The 21,750-nt window shown below is 43.7% G+C and overlaps 1 protein-coding gene across 1 annotated transcript in view; it reads right to left on the reverse strand.

Moving 5' to 3' along the window:
- The window catches only part of LOXHD1 (lipoxygenase homology PLAT domains 1), a 155,874-nt gene that overhangs the window by 88,947 nt on the left and 45,177 nt on the right, over window positions 1-21,750 (reverse strand). The window contains exons 5-11 of the mRNA XM_083816422.1: window positions 12,184-12,282; window positions 10,315-10,463; window positions 7,703-7,826; window positions 5,709-5,959; window positions 4,825-4,960; window positions 2,157-2,317; window positions 1,128-1,214 (exon numbers count right to left, since the gene is read on the reverse strand). Of these exons, the coding sequence (XP_083672548.1) occupies window positions 1,128-1,214; window positions 2,157-2,317; window positions 4,825-4,960; window positions 5,709-5,959; window positions 7,703-7,826; window positions 10,315-10,463; window positions 12,184-12,282 (1,007 nt within the window). The remainder of the gene's footprint in view (window positions 1-1,127; window positions 1,215-2,156; window positions 2,318-4,824; window positions 4,961-5,708; window positions 5,960-7,702; window positions 7,827-10,314; window positions 10,464-12,183; window positions 12,283-21,750) is intronic.

Consider the following 21,750-nt stretch of genomic DNA (forward strand, 5'->3'; position numbering starts at 1 on the left):
CTATGGCAAGTCTAAGCATTCTTGCTTACCATCTGCAGACAAACTGTTCAACAAAATTGCACTGGCCTGATGTCTGACCAGCACTTTCTTTTTAATAAAGACCACAGCCAGACACCTTCTCCCACCGTGTGGAGGACACCAGAGTACTCTTCCCACTGGAGCGGCGTTTGGCTGTGTATGCTTTCACAGCTCCCTGACAATGCAAGAGAGTAGAATCTGTCAAAGCATGTCAGAGGCATGCAAGACAAATCTCTAAGTGGTAAATTGTGATTTATCATCACAGTTATTTATGGCTGAAGAGCAAAGCGTATGTTTTCTTAAGTGCAGAGAAAGTCTTCAAAGCACTACTGAAGGAGTATGGGTGAAGCTCAGAGATGAACTTGCTGCTCTGCAGACCTAGGTGAGGGCTGACAGTGTGGTAGATCGTTGCTGGTGGAACAAAGAAAATGTGTCTGGAGATCAAGCAGATCACCGTGTTTATCCCCCAGACAGCACAGTGCTGCTCTCTGCTGCCCAGCCTCCATGGGCTCCTCCAGTCTGCACAGGTCCACCTCCGGCAACAGGGCTGTCATCACTTCAGGTCTACTGTATAGTAGGAGCCTCCCATAAGTCAGTCTGTCTCTATGACCAGCCTAAATAGGCCATAAAAGGACCGGTTTGCCACTCTTTACAGTAGCAATCTCAAACTAGCAAGATTTCTGAGAAGCAAGGGGAAATCTTTCTGGCGGCGTTGAGGGGGGACTACAGTGGCCTGACGCTGGAAAGAAGGGGGGAATGCACTTTTCACCATTGATCTGGGCTGTTTGGAGCTGCCCCTTCACATTGCTCTCATTTCCCATACAAAGCTGAGCTGAAATGAGAGGGATGGGAAGGAATTTCCTCCCAGAATCATGCACTGAATCCATCTCCCTGCATATTCTTGCCCAGGCTTCACTGTGCTCTCCTTTACATCTTGTTTTCATGCACGATTTCCACTTCCACCCCTCAGTCTGTAAATGGATTCACCTTTGACCACTGCACATCAAACTCAGCTGCCAGCTGAGGAAAACAGCGACCCAGGATTGACATGACACACCTCTGTGACCAATGTGCTTTGTCAGGTGTATCCTTCCTTGCTGTCCTCTCACCTTATTCAGATGCCAGCCAGCAAAAGGATTTCTTTTCTCGTGCCATATCCGAAGCTTATAAAATGTGCCCAGATCAGGGAGCTCAATCTATAGAGGGGGAAACAAAAGAGCTTTATACATTTTTGTAAGTTAGCAAAACATCCACACCAAGGACACCACTGAACACTTTTTAAGAGACAAATGAGAGAGAAGTTGAAAACTAGACTAAAATACTAATGTTCTTTAAAAGTAATGAACCTTACCCCACAGAGACAACTCGTGGCCTCTCTTTTCAGGAGGGGAGAACACAGAGGCTGAATTCAGACACTCTTGATCATGAAAGCTGCTTAAAACCATTAAGAGCTAAAAAGAGCTAAAGCCTGCTCTCAAGCAGGGCCTGCAAAGCAGAGCCTTGTTTCCTCCAGAAGGCAAGCTGTGGCTGCTGATGCAAAAAGGGTAAATATTTTTGCTACAGCCACGAATTAAAATCCCTTGTTTCTCAAGGTTTCCCTGACCAGCCCCCAATTAAATTTGGGAACATATTTTTTCCTAAAAAAAAAAGCAGATGAGAATACAAGAAGACCCTCACCAGCATCCAGACTCAACGTGCCATTTAAGTTCAGCCCATAACATTCATGGAGGCTGAAGACCAGATCACAAAGGAGAGGAAACACTTCTATAAATTCTCCTGTAAATAGCTAATTCTCATTTAAAAAGACATGGTCTAAATGGATGTGAGTGGGGTTGAAGGTAATGACTATTTCCTTCAGGAGCCACAGAGAAGATGTGGCAATTAAGTACCACCATAACTTGAAGTCATCACCACCTGAGCAATGTGGAACACCAGCCTAAGCCCTGCTTGGAAAAGACAGGCCACATCCACAGGTGAGGAAATCATTTGCATCACCAGCAAACTGAATGACTTCATGTCCACTTCAGAACGATATATAGAGGTAAAGGTCTCATGATGTTGGTTTTCTCTACAGAGCTGACTCTAATGCCCTGGAAAACAATGCTAAGTCAAATTTATTACTAGCATGAGATTCACACCATGAATTTGTCAGTCTGTCCAGTTTCAAAATTGTCTGAATTGTTGTCCAGTTTCATCTCGTCTGACTTCCCCTTGTCTCCATAAATCTGGAAAAAGATGGTGGCGTCTGTCCCTGCATTTTTAATGTCACTTGTCCAGATCCACAGAGACCAGGGACTTTCTGAAAGCAAACAAACAAACAAATAAAACAGAATTCTTTCTTTCTTTTCTCTGGGTGGTAGAGAGGGCTGGATGGTAGCAAAGCAAATCAGGACATTTTATCCTTTTCTGCACAAACATAATCAGCTGCCACTTGGCATACAGAAATGAAATTGCCTAGAATTATAATTCTGTGTTTCCATTTAAAATAAAATGTGAAAACACATAAATCATCTTTTTGCAGGTGAGCCATATTCTTCTGTGTCGTAAATTACTAATAAGGTAAGGACCCAAGGATGTGCTCCATCTTTGTAGCTTTGGTGTACTTCTCCAGCACCTACAACTCTAGCTTCCAACACCATTACCTCCAGTGACTTTACATTGGTTTTCATCAGAGGATGGCTGCACATATGAGAAATTGATATTATTTCTTCTGAAGAGCCCCTCATCCACATTCTTTATTGGTAATACTGTATTTCATATCTGCAGCACCTACAGGAGAAGGAACAGGTTTCTTTCCTGACTCATACATCAGCTGAATTATTAACAAATCCTAATGAAAGAGGTGCTAACCCTTTCAGTGTGACCCAGCCCGCATGAGCACAGATTGACCTTCAGAGCCCAGAATGGAATGTAAAAGTACGATGACGTGCATATATATTAGACTTTTACTGATCTCCTCGGCGTTTGATTGCAAAAAGATGACAGCTACCAAAAAAAAAAAAAGGGTAAAAGCAAGTTTTCTTTTAAAAAAAGTTTCACCTCTATTTTAATAATATTCAAAACGCTCATGAAGACTCTCCTCCGAAAATCAGCAGCGAGCTTTATCTGAGCACCAATGAAGCAGAGCCAAGTCAGCACACAGCACGTGATGCAGCAGCCTGGCCTCCCCGGGGAAAAGAACAAGGGCAACAGGGACACCAGAGACCACTCTTGTCTGCAGGGTTTGGCCCCGCTGACCTTTTGCTGAGGGAAAGGAGAAGTGATGTGTGCAGGGAGGGGTAAGGGGGGCTTGTACAGGGATTAAATGCTGGTAGAGGGTTGTCAGGGAGAAACCACACAGGGAGAAGTTGGTGTGAGACAGGTCTGCAGGGACCGGGTGTCCCCCAGGCACCCATCATTTGTCTCCTGGGGCTCGTGGACACCTTCCCCCATCCCTTATCTGCACGCCCCTTCACATCCAGGCAGTTCGGGAATTCTCAAAGCCAAAGCAAATATTCCCCCAGGGTACGAGCACCAGGGAGAGCTAGACCTGACACAACTGTTTCCCGATAACATTCAAGATAAGGAGGCAAAAAAGAGACTGGGGGTAAACACGAGCTACACGCCGAGCTCCAGTCCGTTGGGGGAGCAGCCTGCAGACGCTGTGCAGGGACTGATTTCACCATGGATACCCAAAGCGAGGATGAACCAAGCTTTGATCAACTTGCAGAAAGGGACAGTCCTGCATGCACAGGGAGATAGGCGAGATGACATAATAGGTCTTGTCTAACGCCGAGTCTTACGCTTCTATAATCTGCCAGCTAAAGGTCACGGATTTCTCAGGGCTAATGCTCTCTGTCTATCTCCTGCACTGCGGCAGCAGGGGAATTAGCCTGTCAATAACAATCAGAGCTGATAATAGCGGGTTAAAGGTTACAGATGCTTTAGTTAAATGGACCGAAGCAGAGGCGCAATGTGGTTGTAACACCGACTAACATTTAGATAAAGCTTATTTAAATGAACTGCTGCTTAAGCAGGAGCCCACCCGAAGCATCCGGATTAAACTGTGTCTATTATCCTAATTAAAATGTTCTGCTCACACATGCACACCGACGCAGGCGAGAGAGCAGTGACCCAGTGTTTGGCACAAACCCCTTCAGTGCAGCCGGGTGCCGGAGCGGTGCGGGTGGAGCATTGCCCTGCACCGGCGCTGCACCTCCACACAAACGTGTGTGCCTGCCCCCTGCTAGAGAAAAGGTTTCAAATACCCTGCACACATGTCACATTTGGCAGCTGGACAGGGCTAAGAGATGTTTTTTTTCTTCAATAACCAAGAGTAAAATGTTGATTTCAGCAGGAAGCACAAACCACCATGAATTAGATTGGTTGCATGATTCCCAGTTTGTGTTTTGCTTCCTGTTTTCCTCCAGTTTTGTCCTTTTAGGTTTTGTTTCGTCCGGAGCAGCCACGCTTTGCTTCTGTAGTGGTACAACACATAGTCTGGCTTGTCTGCAAAGGTGAGGTGGAGGCTGCGGCAGCCCCAGCCCAGTGACCCTAGGAAGGCTGCCAGGTCCAATTCCTTTTTGTAAGGAAATGAGTGCTGTTCTTCAGAACATTTTTAAAGTTTCATTTTTATTTTTTGTTGTTTGTTTTTTAAGTGCCCAGACAGGATGTTCGAAGCCAAAAGTCTCACAGACCCCGTTCATTTATACATCTACTTTATCATAAGTCTACCCGTGTCATGGTAAATGGGTGGCACGCAACGTGTTGTCACTTGGTGGGGGGTGGGGGGGGAGGTCACAGGAGATACTGGGCACTTGTACCTACTTTTCAGTCTTCTCTGGCGCAGGGAGACCATTTCATAGAGTTCCCTCTCTATGAGGCCATCTCCTTCATCTTCGTCCAGCCATTTCCCACACGGGAAGGTTTGCTCAATACCAGTGAATGGACAGTAAACCACCACCTAGGGAAAGAGACTGGAAAGGTGAGTTTATATTCAATCTCTGGCAGCCCACAGGACCCTGGTACTGACATCTTAAGTAACTGATGCAGACAGAGCTGGGGATCTTGGTCCTGTTTTCAAAGCCAGGCTTTATTGGCCTTTCTGGCCAACATTAACTATACTGGTTGCACAATTCCCAATCTGAAATATGTCTAAGACCTTTCTGTCTTGTTATTCACACCTCTCCAGAATTACACCAAAATGAGTCATGCAAGAAGAGGCAAAACAGCTGATGTTGTACATATCCCCACGTCCCATCATGCTCCACTACCTCCCAGTAACAGCTGTGACCAGCCACTTTTTTTTTCTGGGCTCCAAAGCGGCATCTAAAAGCTTCAGAAAAGTCTGAATTTAGATGATAACTTTGAAATGCTCAGCACAATCCAAGACTGCATTTTTGCCTGGCCTATTGGGCAAACATCTGAAGGTGCTTTTGGTGCTGAGCAAAAAATAATCTCTGTCTTCATGACTGCAAAGAGACAATCAGTCCAATTAGTAGGTGATTGATTTACACATCTAATGTGCCTTTGAGGCAATCAGCTACTGCCATGCATTATGTATAATATTGACTTGCTAAACTGCGGATATTGTCATCCAAATAAAGGCAGGCTTTTTTTTTTTTTTTTAATGAACTTGTTTGGTTGTTGGGGTCAGGTTATGAATGAATAGGAAACAGCCTGAGAGCTGCCTACAGACCTCTTAGTCTCACCTTCTCACAATACCAGCCAGAACTGACGCCACAATTATCATGCCCAATGGTGACCCTGCTGAGAGGGCTGAGAAGAGCTGCTATCTCCACATTAAAGAGATCTGTCCTGGCACGCTCAAATTCACCTCCTTCCAAGAAAATCTTCCCACTGTTCTTTAAGCCTTTGGAGCCATGGAGGATTACGTGGATCTTGGAGTTTGTGCCAGCTCCTCTGATATCTCCTGTCACTACAGCAACGTTGTACACAATACCTGAAGGAATCAGGAATTCAGTTAGGAAGAAAAAGAAAAGCTGAATGTAAGATTTTTTTTATTGGATTTACATTGGGCTGTACTGATTTCCCACTGGTCTTTTTAACTTTCAACTTGCAATGCAATGCTTCACTTGTTTTTGTTCCACACATACCTCTGAGAAATGCATGGCTACCTTCAGAGAGTCTGAGAGAAACAAGTTTGTGCTGACAAACTCCCTGTCACATGGCCCAATGGAAAAATACTTTTTTTTTTTTTTTAAATCACCATATGGTGACAATTAGGTGAAAAAAAAGGAAAAAAAATGAATTGGCGGTTAAGTTGCTTGATTTTGAGAGGTCCCAAGCACCAGATATGTCAGAAGATGCTTAAAGGATGGAGAGTTGTTGCTTCAAACAGTGGTGGTGAGATTTGTAGCTTCACAAAACTCTGGAAATGTGAGAGAGAGGTCTCAGCAAAGATCTCAGCAAAGCAAGACTTGGGAGAGGTATTGTCCCAGCTAGAAAAAAGAAACATATTTCTGAAAGGAAGTCTATTTGCACAGAAGTTTTCTTGTTTTTTCCATTGTAACTGTTAGGCTAAGAAATATACCATTTCTTCCTGCAAGCCTTATTTCTCAGAAAGCTCTTTGGCAGGCATATCTTAGACCCATATCATGGTGGTGAGTAAGGAGACACCTGTGTAGGTATAACGGTGTTTAAGGGACCAAGTATAAAATAGTTCAGGTCCAAGATAAGTCGTTCCTTTGCTAACGTCACCCAGGAATTTCAATAGGTTCTTTGGACTAAGCAAAAACATCAGAACTCACTCTTTTCTAAACAACCACCTCTTTCTTTAAAGGTTACATTAAAAATTGTATTTAGGCTTCTTTTCCCATACATATGGAATATCTTCAACAGGACTCATGAGAGCAGGAAAAGTACACATTTAAGAATGGTAAAATAATAAAGGAAGCTTCTATTAAATTAATTGCATGTTAGTTGAAAGATTTCTTTCCCCCTTCTTCTCTCCATTTTTCCCAGCATGTATCCTGCAGTCAGGATTCTGCTCCCAAATCACTTTCTTTGTGCACATGCAGGGAGCAATACAAAGACCACAGATGTTGTAAGACCATAAAATGACGTAAGGAACACCACAGTCAAAGTGTTTACCTTTATACTACTGAATAAAAACAGGCCATATTATATCCAAGACATCTTCTGCATCACAGTAATTTATTTTATTGACTTTATAGGCAGGTTTCCCTTAACAATGACATAGCATTTTGTTTTCTCTGCTTTAACAACATTAGATAATAAAAAAGCTAGTTTTGGGGCTCAGCATCACCCTTCTTGTTTTGTAAAAGGATGCACAGCTCCCCAAACTGAAGTGTAACATGCCTTACTGTGAAGCACCTTGGTGACTGTGGGATTAGCAGCTGTGTGCCTTCTGGAGGCTGGTTGGTGGCTTGCACAAACACATGCTGGACCTTTCATCCTTTGCCCGTCATTCCCTTATCCAGGTGTATGGGGTGACAGATCAGCATGTAGGTCCTGCGCAGCTTCACCAGCGAGACGTGGAGGGGGGAAGGGGAAAGACAGTTCAGGGACCTTTGCAACAAAACTGCCTGTCACCAACATCTGGCCCAGTGTAGGTGTCCCTGAGCACAAGGCATTCAATCTTCTAACAAAAACATGGCTAGAAGCAGCAATTAGACCTTTGTATCCTCGCATTTCCCACCATAGATTCGGCACATGCCTTTACCTGTGGCTTCAGTGCCCCCTACAAGGATGTCCCTCTGGATTTTTCCATCATCTTCGTCTAAAGCAAACCAGCGCCCAACTGGGAATTGGTACACGCATTTATTGCCAATGTCTTCAATGATCACCTAAGAGGAAAGAAACAGCACTTTGCAAAATACATGTGGAAAATACAAAGGTGTTAGACATAGAAACAAAGGCGTTAGACAAAAAGGTGACAGAAGAGCAGGAGCTGAATGTACACGCTCTCACCTGACATTTAATATATTCAACACTCAGGCAGATCCCTCGCCACTCCCTAATTAGCACAGATAGAATTTCAGACAATCAGTGAGTAAAAAACAGGCTTTTTTCTTTTTTCTTTTTCATATTTTTTTTTTTTCCCTCCAGTGAACTCAATCTGCATCTCTCGCAGTGTATGAGACCAGATGTCTCTGCTAGCAAGACCAGCTGGCTGTCCTGTCTTCCTTCTCTCCAGAGCCCCTTTGCTGGCTACTCTTCTCCAGCAGCTGAATGGCAGCTCTTTGTTCTGCTTTGGGAACAGGCTGTCTCCGTTCTCTCTCAGCTTCAGAGCCTTGTTATGAAATAATACCAAGGAATTTTAGGACAAATCAAGACCGTTGGATCAGCTTGTGTGACCTAGTAATACCTTCTTATCCCACTCAGTGACTCCGGGATGGAAACACTTGCAAAGACAGCCTTGAAACCCTGGGGTAGAAATAGTTTCTCATTTGGAACGATTTGGCTCTTAGCTGTACTCTAGAGACATATTCTGCTGCAACAAGGCAGGAAACAATCTTCCTCCTTAATATTAGATTAAGCCAGTGTTAACCACTTGGAGTTTCTTGCACATCCTGCTGCAAGGCATTTCTTACCACCATTCCTGAAGCTTGCCATAGAGTTACTGCAGTATTCTGAACACACAGTGAAAAGCAAAGAGTACTGCAGATTTTCAGCCAGAAAAGAAGAAATCAAAATCTTTATTTACCTGCATGGCTTATGTCTCAAAGAATGAAAATCACTATTAAGGATAGAAAGTCATTGCTACTTTTCCCTCCTTTTTTTTTTTTTCTTTTTTCTTTTTTTTTTTTTTCCCTCCCTTAAGAGCAAAAGAGGAGAATCTGGAATCTGTCCTTCCTGATAGACTTGTGAGACCATCCTTTGGGAACCAGTTTCCCATTCTGTCACTCATCCCACACTGTACTATAGCCTGTAGCATCACAGATTCTTGTTGCACCTCCACAGACACGGACAGTAGTGTCTCCTGGGGCTGGGATTGTCAGCATGAGGGAGCAGCACTGTGCTGGCATGTTAGAGACTAAAATATATGAGGTTCAGGAGAAATATCAACATTCAGATTGCCCTCTACCAGCTCATCCTCTTGGGATTCGTGTTAAAGTATTAATTCTATTCATTCATTTATTTAGAAATACAACACTGAGTATAAGCTACACTGAAAGCACAAGAAAAATGAGAGGAACTCTAATGGTGCTTAGCAAGTTCATTCAGGAGTGACAATGTTAGAGTCCCCAGTATTGGAGCAAATTAGAATAAAAACATCAACCAACAGTAGAAAATAATGGGGCTATGGTTTAGCTTCTTCCTCCAAATTTCCAGCTGAATTTGTAAAGCAAAAGCTGCCTTTTACTTAGTTACAAACATCTCAGAGGTTCTGTTGCAGAACACGAGATTAAACCATTGGATGCAGCTAGTCACTGCTTAGGGTGATGGCACTCAACCTACCTAACCAGCATCAAAAATCATATCATGCAGACCACACCTGTACTGCGAGAATGAGGTTTCTTTTTCTTGATTTTCCCTCCTCTGCCTATTACAGGAAGCACAACAGCTCTGATTTTCATCTTCTGCATTCTTCATGGACAGTCAACATAATAACTTTTAGTGCTGCATATCATGATGGTGGAAAAGCATGTGCTAATATTTGCATTGGTAATACATCAAACCACCCTGCTATCTAGGTTTTACAAATTTGGGGTTAGATTAAAGCCAGCAGTGTTAAACTATGCCAGCAGAGGAAAAGAAATAAATAAGAAAAGAGATTAGAGGAAAGAGTCATTTATTTCTTCTTTTTAAATATTCTTTCAGCCATTTCCCTAAAAGCTGCAATACCTTCACTCTTTAGAGCAGGAGATTAAAATGTGGAGGAAAGTGGGAGAGGAAGTAATCTTTGTGGCAAGTCTATATTTTAGTCGTGCCAGAGACAAATCACTTAAATTTTCCCAGCCTATAAGTCTCTGCAAGTTTCCAGTGAGAACAGACTCAATATATATTTCTTGGGCTCGGGTATCATTACTGAGTAATGAGTTAAGTCAATAAAGGGGGGGGTGGCTTGGAGGCACTGGCTTGGAGAATTCCCCCTCATCTATCACAGAAACTGCAGTGATAAAGACAAGAGAAATATTAATAGAGCAGGTAAATTCCTGTCTTAACAACTGCACCTGATTTGCAGAAGCAGTGGGCACACACAGCTAAATGATGCACCGCAGTGCCACCAAACATCCCTGCATTTCTGGGCATTGGGCCATTAAAAAGGTAAAAAGTGAGATATTTTGATCCCACGACATGCTTACTTTAAATATTTAAGGAGTAACTAACCTTTGCAAGAAACCAGCCAGCAGAGCCACCCTTGTTATTATGGCCTATATTAATTTTTCTTAATCTTCCCAAATTTGGAGCATCAAGTGTGAACTTGTCCTCTGCTCCCTTTTCAAAGTTGTCTTTGTCATTGTCCAGTTTCCTCACACCTGAAAAATATAAAAATACAAAAGCTGAGGAGCTGTTGGCACAAGTGTGTTTTTTAACTGAAGAAATATTTAGGAATGCCACTGCTGACTAAATCAAATATTCTCCAGGTACCAGATCTCTCTCAGGACCCAAGGTAAAGGCAGAGGACTTTATATTCTAATAAAAAGGCATCTTTCCTTGAGCATAGAAAAGACAAGGATTTTCACTCTAATGTCATAGTTATTTACAGCTTTCAGAGTTTTCAGAAATGTATATCCAGATGGCTCTTGCATTTTTTTTCCTTTCCTTTTTTTTTTCCCCCCATCACCACATTTTCCTTTTATATTTTTAATGTCTTTTAAAATGTCCAAACTGTTTAAAAGAGGCTTGGTCACATGCAGCAGATTTTGACATTTCAGGACGCAGGATTCTTCGCCGCATCACACAGGAAGGATTTATTTTCAAATTAAGTCCTGACCGGGGGCATTGGCTTTTCCAGATCTTGCAGGTGCTTATCATTATGAAAAGAATTAAAGTACTGACCCGGGTTGCAACCAGCTCTGTTTCTCTGCTAGTGGCATGAGGGTAGGACAGAGTCTGCCCGAGGCACCTGGCCAAATCTGTGCAGGAAAGGCATCAGAGGGCAATGCATCCCACTTGCCTTTGGAGGGGATGAATCATTTTCTAGAGGTGTTATTCCTCTGTGCACATTTGACAGGGTGCCTGGACAATGGGCTGAGATTTGGACACCCACTTTCAAAAGTCTTTGGAGAGATCAGATGAATCCCCTTGTAAAAGTCTGGAGAATTAATCAAGAATGAGACCTCTCCACTAAGTTTCATAATCTGCTCAAGGACACTTGGCAGGCATCGTATCGTTATTTCTTGACTTTGACAGGATATGTGCAGTACAGAAGAGAGAGGAGATTTGCTAGCTGAGTCTCCAGGAATTTCAACCTGCTCTTCACAATGGTGTGAGCCAGAGACTTTGGTCTGGGCACATCTTATTAGTATTCAGATTAAAATATATTTTTTAAATTAAATTTGAGTTTTTGGACCACTGTTGCAATACATTCTGTATTAAGGAGTAGATACCACCATCAATTTAAAGCAAACTAATAAAAAATGTGGACAAATTATTTTTCTGAATGACCAGACAGGCTCAGACACAACCTGTGCCACACTGAAAGGAGAACATTATCCTTCCAGGGTCAGAGAAAGGAAGGAACATTTGACCAGAGTGGTGGTGGAGTTTTCCTCCTTGGAGATCTCCGAAACCTGCCTGGACGTGGTGCTGGACACCCATCTCTGGGTGGTGCTGCTTGCACAAGGGGCTTAGACCAGATGACCTCCAGCGGTCCCTTCTGTCCTCAGCCACTCTGTAATTCCGTGACATTCAGCACACATCGCATGCACTGTAGATAACACATTGGTTTTGGGACCCTCGGTGAACTGGTGCCTATCACACTGGTTTCTGCTGGTGGTGCATTTTCTCAGGCTTCGGGATTTTTGGTGGCGGGTGACCACAGCCATGCTCACAGCCCCACAACAACTGCTGCCCTGCAGACCCAGCTTCCAGGAGCTGCGGTTGTGAGAAACCCCAGCACTAACAACAGCATTTGTTGTGCCTTTCACAGAGCCAAATTATTCTGCATTTGCCAGATTGCTGCTGTGCGTTGTTCAGACTGCAGGCCTGCAGAGCAGGAAAGAGTATTTTAGGAAACGATTTGCATTTGAATACCTGTGTCTCCTTTCTCACCGAAGATATTAATGAAGACATCCGCATCTGTTCCACTGCCGCTGACTTCACCCGTGAATACTCGGACCACGTATTTGTTGACTGCAAGGAGAGAGGCAGAAATCCCAACTCATTAATGGCTCAATGGTTAAAAAACATAATAGTACAAATCAACTCAGGCTGTGCTGTGCTATCTTGAAAGCACATCTGAACCACCGCTCCTGGATCCTTTTACACTGACCCTCAAACCTTTTTTTTCCTCTTCTCCAAAAGAGAAATAAAATCCACAGACAGAGACCCTGTCTCTGACATTGTCCGTGGACAGAGACACAGAGCTCTGGCACTTTGGGTATTCGCTGCTCAAAGCAAGAGGCAGAGATCACTCAATTTCAAGCCCTGACATGGTGGGGGCCTTTTTTTTTTTTTTTTTTCCACCAAAAGCTGAAATAGGTGAGAGGAAGGTGCAAATTTTGATGTTGATACATAGCCATTAAGTGACCTCAGACCTACACACAGTCATTGTTTTTTCAAAACATCAATGAGTTGCAGAGCCAGCCATCTGCTCCAGCTCAGACCTGACCCCTGTGGTCCAAATGCTGTCCTAGAGCTATTTTTGCAGCTCGGCTTATATTAAGCCTGGCTGGTGACACCAAGTATTTTGAGGAAAGGTCAGCCACACTTTAGGAGCCCCAAAACCTGAAGGGGACCACCCTGCTACTCTGTCCAGTTAAAAAAAAAAAAAAAACAAAATAAAAATCCTTTTCAATTTAATGGAAAAGCAGCAGTAAAGCCCAGGAGCTGTAACATTACAAATCTACATCTTGTGTGGCACAAAGGAACGCAAAAATCACACGGGTGAACCACACCATGAACATTTCACACTCCCCAAGTCAGTAATGCAAGCTCTTCAAGGGATCAGGATGGGACTGACATAGCTCCAAAGGACAGCAAGGGTTTGCTCATCTTCTTCTAAAATCAATAAGAAAGCTGCCGTGGCCTTCAGTATGACCATAAGTGGGGCAAACGTGAGCAACTTTCAAAATCTATGACCAAAGCCCACCTGACTACCTTGATCCTCCAAGCAAACTCCACCATGATATGTCTAGTACCATATCCTCTGTGCAGTTCCAGGGCTGGAGACAGGCAGCAAAACACAAAACAAAAAATTATAGAGTAATGCAAAATCTACAGTACGTGACCTGATCTATGCCCTCAGCAAAGCATCCGTGACAGCCTTTGTTAGTGAGTCCTGGCTAGCTGAATCTGCAGGCTCTGTGCTCCACCACCTCCTCCTGTCTGACTCCTGGGCACTCTGCACGTGCAAAAGGGACAAGTGCACAAACCACATCACACACATCTCCCCTGAAAAAAAAAAAAGCTTTTTGCACCGTGATACAAGGTAAGGAATTTTTTCTCTTTGCCAGGTGAAAAGTTAGTGGAGAAGCTTGTCTGGTCTTCCCAGTCAGCACCAGAAACCACTTAATCCCCTCAGAAGCTACGGACCATCACAAACCCTGAGCTGCCACTCTCAGAGCGGGTCACCTGCCTCCTCCACCTTGATCAGTGTATAGTAAAATTATTCTAAAAGACAGCAGACACTTTGGTGCACATGCTCCCCCTGAGGCAGAGGAAGTGAGAGCAAACGTATGAGGAGAGGTTGTTGGACCATTCCCTGAATTATAAAGATGTGCTCAGCTCCCGGGGTGAGGAGAACAAGGACAGAGCCCAAAGAGAAGAGAAAATCACCTGTCATGGTTTAATGAATGTGCTCCGAAAAGGCTAAAAATCGAGCTGACATTCTTGGCGCCCCATCGCAAAACATGTCATTACAAATAAAATGATAATGATAAAAATACAATAAATACTAAATAACAAGAAAGAGGAGGGCAGAACCTCCTCTTTCAAGGGAGCGATGCGGTAATATTTCTCTTTAACTCTTTTTCTTCAGTTTGAAGAGCTCTCACAACCTGCTGGAGATACACCGACACCAACAGATTTTGTTTGCATTAGCCAAGGATAGAGACGCTGCAATTCACAGCTCCCATGTGGTTACTGAACTGCTCCAACTAACAGTGACCCTCTGTACATCGGGATCTTCAATCACAGACCACATTTTTCAAGAAGCTTTGCTCTGTGCACCTTCTCTACATTATTTATTCTGATGTCAGTGATTAATTTTCCACTCCGTTTTCCAGGGGCCAGAAGAGCCCGGTAGGATAAAAGGATCCACAGAAGGGCAAGCGTCAGTGGCCAAGGTTAGATTACTCTAGTAGGATCAGGCTTTATGCCACCGAAGAATAGTCTGGAAGGATGCCTGAACACATGCAGCAAGGGGGACAGGTAGGGAGCAAGCCAACAAAGAACAATCACCAGCAGTGCCCAGAAACAGGATAGGAAGGGCACCTTGAACAGCTTCTGCAGAAACAGAGCTGATCGGCAAGCAAAACCCTGGCAAAAATCTTGGCCCCTTCCGATGCCTTGAAAAGGTTTTTCCACATTGCTCTATTTCAAATCTAAGACATACAATGTCATGACAACTGCAAGAGTTTCACTCTGCCCCCTTACATATAAGCACGGCATACGCTTGGATGCCTCTCCTCCATGCTCCATACCTGTCCTGCTCAGCTCTTCATGCAGGACCAGGTTTAATTCCATCACATTCAGAGAACAAGCAGGATCAAGCTGAGCTATGCTGGATTTTTGCCACCAGCCTCTCCCTCTCGGCAATCCAGGACTCAGTTACAGCAGAGGGAGCAGCACTTCATGCTGCTCAGGGGTCCTTCTGTGCTTCGTACATCAGCTCCTCTTGCAGAATTACATGGTGGAGATGCAAATTTAAACAGAAAGAGATGCTACATCTCAAAAAGGCTGGGAGGATTCAGCTGCTGGGAGCACGCAGAAAAAGGCTCTCATTGTACCCAGGCAGAGATCTGGCTGAAGTCAAGCACCCTCCATTACAAGCATGGGTGGATGCCGTTCCCTACTCTGCAAGCCCTTAATCATGAATTATTTAAAACAGTAACATCATCTTTTCAAAAATACCCACTTGGCTTTTTTAAATCTCAATACATGGCTCCAAGTTCATCTACAAAACAGAGATCAAGATGTTGCCTGGATTTTTATTTTTTTTTTCCCTGAATGCTTCTCCTAGCACCAGGAACATGCAAAATGCTAATGTAAGGCTGGTAAAAGCTGTGACTCCATCTAGCAGTGCAGGCTCGTTGCAGCACAGGCACGGAGAGGAGAGCTTTCCTAGAACTAGAATTAGCAGCTTCAGAGGCACAAACCAGGAGAAAAACAGCTAACAAAAATTTAGCAGGAAGAGCATTAACTGTTTTCTGCAGCCTTTCCTCTTCCCATCGCAACACATGATTGCAATTGCCCTGTATGGTTACAGCACCTTCCTTTTCTCTGCCTTGGGGTGTCTGCTCAGTTATGGACGATCCAGCTGGCCTGACACCTCTCATCCGACATGCTGACATACACAAAGCTGCCCTGAGAAGGCATTTGGAAACGTTTCCAGGATGCCCCCTCAAGGAAGCAGGGGGGTGGCACTAACTGATATGACCTCGCGGCATTAATTTAGCAGAGGTGTGAACAAGCAGCTTGTCTGTTACTAACCAACTCAGACACAGCTCCTAACAGCTAAGAGGGAGGATGAACGTTGCACCATGGGCTAGACCCGGGCTCTTCCCAGTGAGAGCTAAGGGTTTGATCTTTGGGGAGAGCAGTGGTGCAATGTTGCACTCCTGGCGCTGCTCCTGGTGGAGGAAGGGGTGCGCCCTCCTGGTACACCTCCTGCAGGCTGGTCCCATTGCCACCTCCACCCCAAGGAGACAGGGTGCAGCGCTAACCCAACACCTTGCCCAAGACCTTTTTACCCAGCCCCACCACCCCAAAGAGCTCTCAAGTGTCCTCACCCCTGCCTCTGACTGTGAGAAATGCAGGGAGGCATCCCAGCCAGATCCTTCCACCTGCAAGCCGCAACTGGCTGCTCGGCCACGTGAGGTCCCGCTGTTAGTGCTGTTTATTTAGCAATATGATGTTGTGGTCACCTGAAGCACCACAGGAGGGAGTCGCCTAAGGAAATCTTGCGGCTAAAAATATTTGGGGCACTAGATAAGGCGTTAATGCACAAACTGCAGAATTTGTAGCAGCAGGAGAACCAGATTTAGGCAGGGAAACAAACTCGATCGTGCTTCATTACCGAGAGTTATCACCTCCTGCGGGGCACGGTGAATCCTCCACTAGACATCCATGCCTCCCTCCCTGGTGCATGACCCGCCGTGGAGCAGGTTAGCAGCACAGCATCCAACAACCAGGAAACGCCACAGCCTTCAGAAGCGAAACACGCCGGGTTAAAAGCAGGGAACTGAGTCATAGGCAGCGATAGATTCTTCTCATAAGGCAACTTTTAGCAATTATCCTTCTGTTTTCACAGCGCTCCCAAGGGTGGCAGTGTCTAAGATCCACCCTGCACTGCTCAGCGCCGAGCAGGCAGATTTCAGAGCGAAGAGGGGAGGGCAATGGATAGGGAAGGGGCAGCACTGATGTCCCTGAATTGCTGCTGCCAAAGAAATATATGCATGGCTAGTACGAAAAGCAAAAAGAATTGCTGCTGGAGGGAGAGGCAGGGGCTCAACCTGAGCCCACCACAGTCTTTTTGCATGAGCTCAGGAAGGTGGTTGAACGTCCATATGCCTCAGTTCCTCGCTGTCAGATTGAGTCAGTCATTCCAGCCCACCCAAAACACTCTGGCAAAATCTCTCCTTGATGACTTGTCAAAATGGGAGCTCCTTTCTACCACTTCTGACAGCATATTCCTTGGAGACAGCTGGTCAGAGCAACCTTAAAGTTCAGACAGCCTATGGTTAGGCACGAAGCCTGTGGCTTCCCAAGACTCCAGATTCAGAGCAAGCATTTGAATTTCTCTCTTTTCTGTCCTGTTCTGTTCACGGTGTTAGTGGGGAGAGATGCTGAGGAGCCTTTGCACAGCTTTGGGGTGCACATCAATAAGGGCAGCGTCAAGGTTGTGAGGTTGGTGCAACCCTGTGTTAACATGTTGATAGTCTCAGAAGAGCTCTCTGAAATGGTGCTCTGAAGAAGGAGAGATTATTGCTGCTACCCAAGGAGTCATAACACAAAGGAAAAGGAAATGAGTATGTTTGCTCTGCTGAATATTACATTATCCTCAATCACTGCCTTGTGCACCTCCTGTAATGAACTCAGCTGCTTGGTCTCCCCATCCAGCCCAGAGACCACAAGGTTCAGCCCCATTACGCATGGATCTTACAGGAAATCAAAGCATGCATCAAAACAGTTAATATATTAGGATTCAGCCTGGATCATCCCTCTGCAAAGCCTGTGAGAGGCAATCTACCACATGCAGGAGCCTTTGGTTGTAGGATATGTTAAACTGATGTTCCTACTGTGACTTCAAAGTGATGATGATATTTTGAAGTGAGCTTTAAATGACCTTGCTCAAGAGACAGTAGTTTAGTTGCAGAGGCATGGAGCTTAGCACGGGGCAACCCGTCTTGTTACTGCAGCACGGAAGCCCTTGTTCATCTAATTCTCCAAGATTTCTCATTATTTTTCATTAGTTCAGCCCCAGGGTGGAAGCCCATTAAAAAAAAAAAAAAAAAAAAAGAAAGAAAAGAAAACACAGACTTCTCAAAAAAAAAAAAAAAAGAACATCCACTTCCAGCTTTCTCTGGATCTGTTACATTCAGGTTCAGGGAAATCACTGAAAAGAACCTCCTGGGTAAAATATTTTTGCTCAGAATGAAGAGTGACATAATTTTAGAGGACTGTTTACAACCATATTGTTATCATTGTACTTCAACCTTATTTGTATAAATCAAATTTTTAATTTTTTTTTCACAATACCAGTTTAAATAATTACAATATCTAGACATAATTGGTGAAAATTATGCCCATCTTCACAGCTGTGCTGCAGTGTTCTGTGTTGGATACACATAGATCTATATATACCAGCTATACATAGAGATGTCTCATTTCTCTCCAAACTTTTTTCCCTTGAAGCATGAGATCTTTTACGTGAATTACAAATCTCTATTTACATCCTATTTCTGAGCTCTGTGTATCTCATCTTCCTTGTGGTTTAAAAGTCACTAGTGTTTCTTTTTTTTTTTTCTTCTAACATTTTAATTCATTTGATTCATTTTTTAAGCATTTTTTTTCTCCTAACATTTCCACTTGTCCAGTTTTAGAGACAAAACAAGAAGCAAAACAGACATAAATAAAGCTGCTCACAGCTGACTTGTTTAAGGAGTGGTGATTGAAAGGTATAAAAAGGACAGAGTCCATAAGGAGAGTAAAATCCTTATTAGATCAACTGGTTTATTTTGGGGGGAGAGAAGGGGGAAAGAACAAAAACAACAACAACAACAAAAATTGTTGAATGCTCAGTCTGCCAGGTAACAACTTGACAGGTTTTTCTTTTTTTTTTTTCCCCAGTGATATCAGTTGGGTAGTAAAAGGTATTACTCACTCTACAAATGTTTGTTGAATATCTCAGCATGCAGCAAAGCTTCATCCTTAATACAGCGAATATCTGTCATTATTCAAAAGTAAACAATTCATATTTATTTCATAAATATATTTAGCTGCATTTTCATGTGCTGATTATACACTTCCAGTTCTCAGCACAAATAAAGATAAGTTTCAATGAGCTGGTAACACCTATTAATATTTAATTTCCCCCTTTCACATTCTCAGAAATAACCTTTTTATTTTTTCTGATCATGAAATTTCCAAAACATGACATTTTGAACCACAACTGAGGGGAAACAGGAGGGGGACCAGTCCCCCCCTCCAGGCCTGGTGTAAAATGAGGGTACAAAGCCCATAGGACATCACCTACTGCTGCCTCATATCCAAACCCCCTCTCTTTATCAGAGTTTCTATTAGTAGTACGTTATGGAGAAATATTGGCCACATCATCAGTTCAGATCCAGTCCAGCCCGTAGGCACACGTGGTTCCCACTAGGACAGGAAGGATTGAGCTACTGACTCAAAGCCAAGCGTGAGCATCAATACCTGCTGCCCCAAGTGTCTCCTCAAGCTACAGCCAGGTCCGTCCCTCATAAGTCTTCAAGTCAGACAATATTAAAACTGAACAATGAACGGTGAAGGCTTAACACAAGCCTCCTTTGCAGAAGAAGGAATTAAAACAGTTCACATTCCCAGCTCAAACATATGAGTTTTAGGTCCTTGTGGATCTAAAGACCTCAGAGAATTTCTCATACCTGTTAACTCTACCTGTGCTCACACAGATGCTCTCAAAGGCACTCCAGGCAGAGAAGTCTAGTGCAGGCTGCTGCTTTGTATGCACAGACTGTCTTATTTTGTTTGAAGGGAACTGTTCTGTGCTTCTTTGTGCCCGTGGTCTTCTCCTCTGACCCGCTATGAACACAAGCTGTCCAAGCCTCCTCGGGTGATCTCATTAACTCTGCCCCAGATGAGGACAGACTGGTGGGTCAAGGAAACTCATGAAAGACTAATGGATTGGGGCTGACCTGCAACTTGATCAGCTGAACTTCTCTCATTTGTAAGTATAATAAATATTGTTCTCATTCTGTAAAGGCGAGGCCACCCTCTGCATGCACAAACACATGGGCACGTTACACGACCAATCTGCCTTCACAGGACTCCAGTTGGTCCCTCCAACGTGACCTCCCAGGCATTACCTCTTAGGATGCATCTATTCAGGGTGCAAAATCTCAGAGACACCATATAGCAACCCAAAATCAGGCCAGCAGACACAACCACCAGCCTTCCAGTTCAACACTCATTCTTGTCACTGCGAGGAATAAACCTCATGTCTGCCTGCATAAAACCATGTAGATTAAGCCCTAGATACAGCACAGCTACATCTAATCTGGACTTGCAATCCATTTTTTGGACACAATATTAATAATAATTAAAAACAGTAAGTGACCAATGCCTAGCACTTTTAAGTATGGGAAAATCAAATGTAACATAAACTCATTGGACACTCCCATTCACAAGGTGTGGGTATACAATGCACTGTAACTGCCCTGCTCCTCAGAACTGTGCTGCATAACGCATCAGTTCTAAGTACCCTCATTTATTACTAGACTAAATAAGATTAAACTTTACACAGAAAAAAAAAAAAAGTGCTATTACCAGCTAAGGGAATCAAACAGTTTTACAGTTTGAGGTCACACGCATGCAGTTCTGTCCTACTGTGAATAAAATGTCTTGAAATAGTTTCACATGAGCTGCCATCCCATGGACATTTATAGCCCATCATGTCCAATCTTAAATAAATTTAGAGCGCTGATGGCCAAGGAGCCAACTGGAAAACAGTCCTTGGCTCTGAAACTCATTTGCAACAGACAGGTTGGCAAGACTTCACCAAAATTTGACAGGTCAGTATAAATTACAATTGCGTGGAAGTCTGAATCACTTTTCAGGTATTTGTGCTATTTTGTGTGGTTTTAAGGGCCAGATGAGAAAAAGACCCTTTGCAAATGAATGTTTCTGCTTTCTCTTGATAAACGGACTGTTGTTACCCTGAAAAGAAGATGGCTCATGTATAACTAACACATCATCTGACCCTACTTAATCTCAGATTCTTTTAAGAATGATGAAAAAATACAGCCTTGTAGAAATATTCTAGTATTACATGTCTTGAGACACCCTTCAGTCCCTCTGAAGACCAATTGTTATAACTCACGCCAAGTCCCAGGCTCAGACTGGAGCTGTCGAGCAGTCCTGGGGCTGCAAACCACCAGGTAAAGGGTGGTGAGGCCCAACCAAAAGAGCATCACCATGGGGTGTGGGACATAATGGTCCTTCCAAGGAACAGCACAAGTGATTCTTGTCTGCTCTGCAGGTATCAGACAACAGGCTGGGAATAGGTGCCCAAATTTTCTTTGCTTTTGCATCTCCATTGGGTCAGTAGTTCTTATTAGTGCAGCTACAAGCTATTATTAATGCTCTCCTCCCCCACCACTTAGGTAGGACATCAGACACCCTTGGAGAGATCCAACACCTGCAGCACTCAGATAAAACCCATCAGATTAAATCGGTTTTGAGCCAGTCCCCTGCATTAAGGCTTAGCCACAGACATACAAACCCAAGTTTTCATAAACACAAGTGAAGCAGCATAAGGCTGAACAATAGTCCTTCATTGTAATTAATACCTGTAATGTAAATTAATCCAGGCTGCCAATAGCAGCTGCTGGGTAAATAAGAATCTGTGACACCATCACTATCAAAGCACCAAGGGCATATGATGCCATGGATGTGAATACAGGGAACAGAGGATCATTCAGGCAGGAGCACTTAAAATGTAACCTGTTCTCCTTGAAAAATGTGTGGCATTCAATGGGGAACCTAACAGGAGTCATTTTATCCACTTAAGCAAATGCAGTCATTCAGCTGTCTGCAAACACTAAGTCTTCCTGCCTTCTGCTTTGTTTTTTTTTTTTTTTCTTTTGGTCCACCTTTTCAATTATATGTTGACAATTTTGGGGGTGCATATTTTTTTCTGCCTTTTTAATAATGCCATTTTTTTCT

The sequence above is a fragment of the Anser anser genome (genome assembly GCF_964211835.1).
Source record: "Anser anser genome assembly, chromosome: Z".
In the NCBI taxonomy this organism is placed as follows: Eukaryota; Metazoa; Chordata; class Aves; order Anseriformes; family Anatidae; genus Anser; species Anser anser.